The sequence below is a fragment of the Neomonachus schauinslandi genome, chromosome 4 (assembly GCF_002201575.2).
Source record: "Neomonachus schauinslandi chromosome 4, ASM220157v2, whole genome shotgun sequence".
NCBI classification, from domain to species: domain Eukaryota; kingdom Metazoa; phylum Chordata; class Mammalia; order Carnivora; family Phocidae; genus Neomonachus; species Neomonachus schauinslandi.
In genome coordinates, this window is record NC_058406.1 from 76,109,563 (window position 1) to 76,119,704 (window position 10,142).

The 10,142-nt window shown below is 34.6% G+C and overlaps 1 protein-coding gene across 1 annotated transcript in view; it reads left to right on the top strand.

Annotated features, from left to right (window-relative positions):
* BTBD8 (BTB domain containing 8) overlaps positions 1-9,627 on the top strand; it is a 107,089-nt gene extending 97,462 nt beyond the window's left edge. The window contains exons 14-18 of the mRNA XM_021690306.2: positions 1,473-2,172; positions 2,430-2,514; positions 2,918-3,057; positions 4,930-7,257; positions 8,536-9,627. Coding sequence (XP_021545981.2) covers positions 1,473-2,172; positions 2,430-2,514; positions 2,918-3,057; positions 4,930-7,257; positions 8,536-9,005 — 3,723 coding nt within the window. The 3' untranslated portion in view covers positions 9,006-9,627. The remainder of the gene's footprint in view (positions 1-1,472; positions 2,173-2,429; positions 2,515-2,917; positions 3,058-4,929; positions 7,258-8,535) is intronic.
* The last annotated feature ends 515 nt before the right edge of the window (positions 9,628-10,142 follow it).

Genomic DNA, 10,142 nt, shown 5'->3' on the forward strand with positions numbered 1-10,142 from the left:
ATTTGATCAAGAAAACAAAAAATGAGGACCAAACCTATTTGAACTTTATAAATATTACATAGAATCCTGGAACACTGCACTGAGTAGGACCAGTCTCCACCCTCTAGAAATATAGAATATGAGGCCCAGAGATGTTAATGACTTCTTAAATATCCTAAGTCAATTAATGATAAGAGACAAGAACCTAATGATTACCTTTGTTAGCACTACACCTAGCTTTTCCTTACACTTAGCCAGGTTATTTATTACTGTGTGTGTGTGTGTGAGTGTGTGTGTGTGTGTGTGTGTGTGTTCACACCCCCCATATATGTTATCTTTATCTTAGACAAATTTTTAATGTAAATGGAAGTTTTCTATATTCAGAAATATTAGCCCTTGAACTGTATATCAATATATGCTCAGGTTGACAACATGCATCACATTTTTTGAGTACCCAGTATGTTATAGGCACAGTTCTAAGGGATAAAAAGATGAAGACAGCACAGGCTTTTCCTCAGACCTCTGCAGTTTCATACAGCTTTTCAAAGGGGGGGGTACGTGTTTCATAAAGAGTGGCAATGTAACCTTAAAGCTTTATTCTGCACTTCCTACCACTTTTTAAAAGGTTGTTATCTCCTTCCATAGCAAGGTTGGGTCTAACCAAAATGATATAGGCGCATTGTCTTCAGTGTCTTAAGTGTCCTCTTTTCCTCTTTTTACCTACTTCACCTATTTTTAGGACCCCTTTTCCTCCACTTTCTCCATATAGCCAGAGCTGTATCACTATTTTGTTTCTTCCAAAAGCCAAACTTTTCAGATGTACTGTCTGGTTTCCCAGGGGCTTGCAGCCCCCAGCTCCAAGGATTAAACCTTTAGTGATAAAATTTCTGGCATTTGGATAGGATTGAAGAGACAGTTTTTAATGAAAATCTTTATAATGTCCCTCAAATTATACCATATATAAGCCGGCATTATACTACCTGCTTAAAGCAGTAAATCATGAGCTCAGGTCCTACTTCCGTCCTTACAAGCTTTACATACTGGCTTTAATCCCGTTTCTTGTTTACGAAATAGAGAGAGCAACAGGAGCTCTCTCATAGGAGTGTTGTGAGTATTAAGTGAGATAACGTATGAAAAGTGTTTTAGCACAGAACCTGGGAGTGGGCCCTCAAAAAATATTGGGCATTGTTATCATTGACCCATGGCATCCTGACACCTTTAGGTGTTAATCTCTACCATAACTTCACAAAGCTAAATAGTATGCCTTTTTAAAAAAGAATTGCCTTTTAATTTTTTATGCTATATTTCAGATTCAATTAAGGGAATGTGACTAAAGATACATTCAAATGGTCAAAGATAATTCAAATTTTGAGTGGCCCTATATCATAATGTGATCTTTACTTTCTCCTCTTTGAAAAGCTGGCTTATTGAAACAAAGTACTATAAGTCAAAGACTTCAGTCAAGTTCTAAAGAATTTTTTTCTTCTTTGTAGCAAAGGAGACAAGTTTCTGACTCTGGTGTTATAAAAAACAAATCTTGGAGAGGAAATATCAAGAAGGATTGTTGGAATTATCCCTCTACTAAGCAAAAGATGAAATCTGATGGAGCATCTGGACATTCAAGTACTAATAGAAACACTGTAAATAAAACTTTGAAACATGATGATTTAAAGGAAAAGGGTGGTACAAAAACAGCATCTAAGGTTACAAAAGAACTTAAAACTGGGGGAAAGAATGTTTCTGGAAAGCCCAAAGCTATAATAAAGTCCCAGACAGAAAACAGTGATAATGCTAAGTCAACAAACACGTCGCCTAGACAAGCTGTGGAAAGATCAGCAGCAGCAGCAAATGGACAGAAAAATTCATTAAATGAGAAAGGAGTGAGAAATCAGGAAGGGCACATTACAGGTGCCAGACCCAAGGTACTCACTGGAAACTTAAATGTGCAAGCCAAAGCAAAGCCTTTGAAGAGAGTGACAGGAACAGGTTCTCCATGCCTCAGCATCGCAGGGCCTTCCAGCAGATCGACCAATTCAAGTATGGAATTACTGATTTCCACTGAATGCCTGAATGAACCAAAAGAAAATGGATCAGTAGGAGAAGAGAAGCCTTCTGGTGATAAACTGTCCTTTTGTGAATCTCCAGGACAGACAGTGAAAAACAGTGTGGAAAGTACCAAAACTTCTACTGTAGGTGGGTTTTAGTACCCTCACTTTGAATAGCTCCTGACAGTTAAAGTTCCCAGAAAAAAATGATTCTGTGTTTGGATGTTTATTTAGTTTCAGATGCCAGAAGGCATTTATTTACATGTGTTCATGCAAACTGAGAGAAAACATACTTCTTCCCACATTAACGTTTATTTTTGGATATAGTGTCTGGCCAGTGAATTTATGCATGACTTTTACATATTCAGTGTTCTGTTTCATGACTGACTTTTTCTTAATTTACAGCAGTAAAATCTCGACCTGTTTCAAAAGTTACCAATGGAACTTCAAATAAAAAAGGCATTCAAGAAGAAACTAATATAAGTAGCAGGTAAATCTTCATTAGTTATTTTACCTATATATTAGCTTTCTCTGAAAGTTAATTATATGCTAACTTCTAGCTAAATATTTAAAAAATATCTTTTCTTCTTTGTTAGAGAATATATTTATTTACACAATATTTTAAAACTTTATTAAAAGAAAATAGTATATGAAAAATGATTATTGATACAAAATGATAGATTACACTTGTGGCACTTGATTATGTATTGTTTTGTCATACTTGACCTGCAGGTTTATAAACGTAAAGTCCTGTGAACATAAGGTTTTTCTATTTTTCGAAAAAAAGATACTTTTTAATTTCTTTGAGAAAAAATATATTTCATATATGAGTTTTTTAAAAGTTCATGTGTTGCTATCTGAGTGCAGTACTGAATGCAAATCATTTTTCTTAGTGTGCTAAAGAAGGTCACTAGCAAAGGATATAGTGATCCAGTACCACAGGCAGTTTTAAAGAAAAAAGGAAATGGCAGTGGGTGTGCTACAGCTCAACAGAGGACAAAAAATGCCTCATCTAATCTTGCTAAAACTCAAGGTAAAGCTGATATAATCCTGGGTATTACTTCTGTGTTTAAATTGAATAAGCAAAACTCTGATTTGGAACTTTAGCAACAAATAAGAATATAACATGGTTTCACTCATTTTACATTTGTGTAATACTATAGAGATTTTACACTTTTACTTTAGATAAGTATTTTTTTTTTTTAAAGATTTATTTATTTGAGAGAGCGTGGGCCTGCATGCAGGGGGAGGGTCAGAGGAAGAGTCCCAAGTAGGCTCTGGAGGGCAGAGCTGGGGAGGAGGCGGGCGGATGGATCTCAGGACCCTGAGATCATGACCTGAGCCTAAGCCAAAAACAAGAGTGAAACCCAGACACCCCTAGATAAGTATTTTGGTATTTCAGGGTGTGGGTTTGGTTTTTATTGTCTTTTATGAGAAGTAATTAAGGGAGTCACTAATTTATCTGTATTTTTGGTCCTTCTATATATTGTGCCCAGGTTTCTTCAGTTTCATTGATAACTATAGGAATTCCATGTGCAAAACCAGCACTAATATTAGAGCCCTTTAAAAAAGTAAGAAACAAACTGAGGGTTCTAGAGGGGAGGGGGTAGGGGGATGGGTTAGCCTGGTGATGGGTATTAAAGAGGGCACATATTGAATGGAGCACTGGGTGTTGTACACAAACAATGAATCATGGAACACTACATCAAAAACTAATGTTGTAATGTATGGTGATTAACATAACATAAAAAAAAAAGTAATGGCACAGTCATGAGAACTGTGATATATAGGAAGAAGAATTTTCCCTCTGTGCTGTGCCTGTTGTTTTGCCATGTTCTAAGAAAGAAAAGCATACTGAGGGCGCCTGGGTGGCTCAGTTGGTTGAGCGACTGCCTTCGGCTCAGGTCATGATCCCGGGGTCCTGGGATCGAGTCCCGCGTCGGGCTCCCTGCTCTGCGGGGAGCCTGCTTCTCCCTTTCCCACTCCCCCTGCTTGTGTTCCCTCTCTCGCTGTGTCTCTCTCTGTCAAATAAATAAAATAAAAAAAAAAAAAAAAAAAAGAAAAGCATACTGATCAGGTTGCATACTTAGCTGACTTAATAACTGATTTTAAAATTAATTTGCTTTATGCATTAAGCATTCATGTAGGTTAAGAGCAGTATGTAAAAACCTAAAAACAATTTTGAGTTTGATAATGAATTAATACTGAAAGTAAATTTTAAAATAAGCCAGAGAAAAATTATTCATGTTCTAGTAATAACTAAAAATTAAACATTTAAAAAGATTTGGCAATTCTGTTTGATAGTTTTAATTATCATCTCTAGGACTCAACCAGTGTAAACAAATAGATTCTCAAACTTAATCCTTGCCCTCCAATTACCAGTTTTAGTTTCCACTGCACATCTAAGTAGTTAACCCAAATGATCTACAATAATAATGATCTTGTTATGAGAAGTAAATTAGTTTTGTTCATGTTTGACAGAAAAAAAAAAAACAGTAACTTCAACATTTCTATTTTATATTTAGCTTGATTCTTCTTTCAGCTGTGTGGAACAATCTTTTTTCCCCAAAAAAAGGTCAAAGGGAAGACCCTTCCTGCTCTTTTGATATAAGAAAATCAGATTTTTGCACCCTCATTTATTTATGCAAATCCAATTCTGGCATAAGGATCAAGACTCTTGAGGAAGAAAGATCCTATTTAAGTAATTTTGCTAAGATGCTGGAATAGTCCCCCTATATTTGTAATAAAAAATTTTTTATTTTATCATGTTACTAACACCTAATCTTTTGTCCATTTCATAGATATGTCATTTCATTGTTTATTTCTTCTAATGTAATTTAAAAACAGATATTGCATTTCATTCACAAATTAGAAAGTGCATTATATTTTTTAATTTTTTTATTAGGATCTCAAGGAGAGTCACCAAATTCAGTAAAATCTTCAGTCTCTTCAAGGCAGTCTGATGAAAATGTGACAAAATTGGACCACAATACAACTACAGATAAACAAACACCTAAGAAAAAAATTGTCAAGCAAGGACACACACCTTTGCCTAAGGTTAATGCAAAAATAGCGGCAATGTCTAAAAACTTAAATCAGTCTAAGAAAAGTGAAACTTTGAGTAATAAAGATTCAAAACAGAAAACGCTTCCTGGACAGATTATATTGAAAACTCAGCCTTCTTCTCAAAGACCTTTAAAAAGTGAAACATGTGTTGTCCAAGAAAATATATTTCATGATGTGCGTGATAATAATAACAAGGATGATATTTCTGAACAGAAGCCTCATGAACCTCTAATTAATCTCACATCAGAAATCAGCAGTAGAGAAGCATTCCAGTCATCATGCAAACCTGACCCACAAAAGCCATTAAGCAATCAAGAGAAAGAGAAATTAGTATTAGAATGCCAAACTATTTCAAATCTGGATAAATCAATAAAGCATGAACTGGAGTCAAAACAGATTTGTTCACATAAAAGTGAAACAGAATTTTCCAGCAAAGAATCAGATCATCACAACACAGCTAAAATACATTGCTTTTCTGATGGGAGTGGTAATGCAGATCCAGAATTTTATAACACCACTGTCCTAGAATCCATGATTTCAAATCCCAGTGAAAACTCCTTGAACTCTAATCCTGTTTGTGATTTAGACTCAGCAAATGCAGAACAAATCCATTCAGTATCAGATAGGGAGAAGCAAGGAGGGAAACAAGATATAAACAAAAGATTAAGCATTAAATGTGTCAAAGATGTTTTACCATGTGTTCCTGAAAGGACAAATGGTACCTTAAATTCTCTCCAAGATGACAGAAAATCTAAAATTCATGTAGAAGAACAGAAAATTCCTAGTCACTTGTCTGATGACTCTGCTATGAGTGAAATCAAACATGCTACAGCAGACTCAGCTATTTCCTCCAAGTGTGTTTTGGAACAAATATCAGGAAAAAATTCTCCTAAAGATATGGAAACAACAGAAACTCCAGAGAGCCATGAAACTCCAGAAGTTCCATTTTTGAGCCACTGGAATTTGAGTACCAGTGGTCTGCATCAGAGAGAGAGTCCTGAATCTGACACTGGCAGTGCCACCACATCCTCTGATGACATAAAGCCCAGATCTGAAGACTATGATGCTGGAGGGTCTCAGGATGATGATGGGTCAAATGACAGAGGTATTTCTAAATGTGGCACTATGTTGTGCCATGATTTTCTTGGAAGAAGTAGCAGTGATACCAGTACTCCTGAAGAATTAAAAATATATGACAGTAACTTAAGAATTGAGGTGAAAATGAAAAAGCAAAGTAGTAATGATCTTTTCCAAGTTAATTCGACAAGTGATGACGAGATTCCCAGGAAACGGCCAGAAATTTGGTCTCGATCTACAGTAGCCCACCCTAGGGAAAAAGAAAATATTCTACGAGGCAGTGTCCATTTTGCTCAAGAAGTAGATCAAGTTTCTTCCTCAGCAGATGAAACAGAAGATGAAAGATCTGAAGCTGAAAATGTTGGAGAAAATTTCTGTACATCTAACTCAGCTCCTCAGCAGTTTCAGGGAATAATTAATTTGGCTTTTGAAGATGCAACAGAAAATGAAAATCACGAGTTTTCTGCAACTAAAAATTTTAAAAGATCAGTCTTACTTTCAGTAGATGAATGTGAAGAACTAGGATCTGATGAAGGGGAAGCTCATACTGCCTTTCAGCCTTCTGTGAATTCTCTTTCACCTTCTGATGTTTTTGATGGCATTTCTCATGAACATCATAGAAAGACATGCTATTCCAGGTACACACAAGGACGTAAAGGTAGTATTTTAGAATGTAAACAAGATAAAGGCAATAGTGTATATAAAAACGAAAGCTCTCTCTTGGGTCCCAGCAGCATTGACTCATCAAGGAAAGATAAACAGAGTGCTTCAGCCACAGGAAAAAAGTTCACAGTAGATGTCCTGTCCAAAGGAGGCAGACAGCTTCTTCCAGAAGATAAACAAGTAAACAGGGGAAGCAATGTAGGTAATGACTTTCAGCAACATAGCAGACTCTCAGATAATGATATAAAGTCTCAAGAAAGACCATGTCATTTGGAGCTTCATCAAAGAGAACCCAATTCTGACATACCAAAGAACAGCTCCACAAAATTTCTGGACTCCTGTCGGAGTCAACTTCTGCCTCAGGAAGGTCAAGTGAAAGAGAACCATTCTACAGCTACCAAAAAAGCTAATATTGCTTTATCTGCAGGTAACGTACAGAAATAGAAATGCTAAATCCATAAGAAAATGAGTTTATAGAATTTTAGAAGTTGTAGGTAGCCCCAAATGTTTTATTTTAGTTAGAATAATTACTTACGTAACAGATACAAATTTCAAATGAAAACTTAAATTTCTTAATAATATGAAAACTAGCTAGTTAATCTTTATTGTTCCCTTAAAATCCTAGTGCAGAGTTAAGATCTAGTAAAATTTTGGTTATTATTAGAGCTAATCTATTAAGAGATTTTACATGAAAGAATAAAGAGAAAAATTTAGTTTGCTATTATTTAGTTATTTATGTCTAATTTAACATAGAATTCTTGACTATTAGAAATTTTATTATACATTGGATATGTTTTATGGACTATGCTAGTATATATCTAAGAGGGCTGTGCAATAACTATAGTAATATAACTAAAAGCACTGAACTATTTTAACTAGATTAATTATTACAATTTATATGCATTTTACAGAGATTAAGACTTTGAGGATCACTATAATTCTAAAACTTTCAAGTAAAAAGATAAATTTCCTAAAAGAGATTATATTTAGAAGCAACAATAATATATGAAAAAAGCCCAGGCTTATTTCATATGTATAGATGATTTCCTGTCTAATTGTTTTGTGTGTTTGTCTTCCTTATTATAGTAATTTAAACTAATGACCCACATTTAAAATATGCAATAGTGGCTGACTGCATAGCTATTGTATATCAGAACTAAGAAAGACACTGATCAATAGCCCTTGTTCAGCAAAATCACAACAATAGGGGGCTCTTTAAAGTTGTATTTTTTTGTTTGTCCTTGCTTGCATCCTCTTTTGCATGTGCAATATACAAATAAGGCTTTAGATAAAATGTATTTATTCCCCTTTTGGAACTGACTTAAAGTCACCATCAAATAACCATGTCTTTTTTTCTCTTTAATTTCATATTGTAGTGAATTAGATACATGTGCACATTCTATGTTTATGTTTAAATAATTTTTGTTGTTTTCTGTATCACAAGTTTTCAAATTAAAGTATGGAGAATTATTGTTAGTTGCCTATGTTGATTTTGCTGCTAAACATCCTTCGGTGGTGTTTTGTTGTTTTTTTTTTAAATATAGAAAAAGAAATGCCTCAATAATCTTGTCAATTTTGTATAAGTGTTATTTTTTCCATTCTGTTTTTTTGGACTATAACTATTGTTTTAATATTGTTCTACAAAACTCTGAGGGGTACCAACATGTGCAATTTTTACATTGTGTAGTATTATGAATTATTTCAGGAGACATAGATGATTGTGACACACTGGCACAAACCTACATGTATGACCATCGGCCTTCAAAAACCCTCTCTCCAATATATGAGATGGATGTAATAGAAGCATTTGAGCAGAAAATGGAATCAGAAACACATGTTACAGACATGGATTTTGAAGATGATCAGCACTTTGCAGAACAAGATTGGACACTATTAAAGCAACTGCTCTCTGAACAGGATTCAAACTTAAATATTACGAATTCTGTTCCTGAAGACTTAAATTTAGCACAGTATCTAATCAATCAGACACTACTTTTAGCACGAGACAGCTCAAAACCTCAGGGTAAAGCACATGTTGACACTTTGAACAGATGGAGTGAACTAACCTCTCCCCTTGATGATTCCTCAGCAAGCATCACCATGGCTAGTTTTTCCTCTGAAGATTGTTCACCCCAAGGGGAATGGACAATTCTGGAACTGGAAACTCAGCATTAAGAGTATTAACACTTTGGAAAATTTTGAACTATGCCACCACTTTATTTTTTGATGCTTATATTATATCCAAATAATAATTGGATTAGCCAGAGATAGACTGTCCTTAATATTGAGGGAGTCTTTACAGTTTATTGAGGTAAACATAATTTGTTTATTAATATATCATATGTAGAAAAAGGTGTTTTTCTAAAATTTTTGAGCATGTTTTATTAATTATTAGAGAAATTAGTAGACTTATAAAGAAACCCTTCAGTTTTCCTTTCCTAACTGATCATTTGTTCACTTGTTTATAATTCAAGAATTTAAAATGTTAATGTACAAGTAGATGAGTCCCTTTACTTTTTGCCCTGCATATGGTAACAGTAATTTAACAATAAAAAACATATTGTGCTTGTGTCAATTTATGTAGTTAATCAGTGAGTACCATTCAAACTCAGATTGAGCCTGATAGCTGAATATTAGAAAAAGCCTTCACTTTCCCAACAGTGCAGGTCCAGGAAATTGTGAAGTAAATGCACTTCAAATTTCAGTCACATTGATACTGAAACAGAGAAATGGAATCCCTTGTAACTCTCTTTTTGGGGTATATTCAGAGACAGACATCTGCCCTTGTTCAAAAGAAGTGGGAGAACTGTCCATTTGTTTCACCTATATAGACTTTATAGTTAATCACTCTCTATTTTCCATTCCATATTAGAGATATTTTAAAACTGTTCCAGCAGTAAGCCTGCACTAAATATTAATTTTAAAATGGGTACATGAGGCATTTGAGTTACTGAGTTAAACTGTGTGTGTGTATGTGCACACACACGCATGTATGCTTACTTTCTCCATGTGTCTATATACTCTAGTTCCTTATTTCCTTGATCACATTGTCTTTCAGTCTGTAATTTTGGTAGCAAGGCAAAGATAAAAATCTTTTCTACAAAATGGTACTGAAGAGTGATCACTTCGATACCTGCTTGATATAAGTGGACACTGCTCTTAGGATGATGAAATTTAGTAGAATTAGCCTCTCTCAAAACTATGTAACTGAAAAAAAAAAACTATGTAACTAACACATAATTTCTCTAAAATACGTCAAAAGTAAGGAAACCTTTTGGTTTAGATTTCCTTTTCTAAAATAATGGTTTTCAA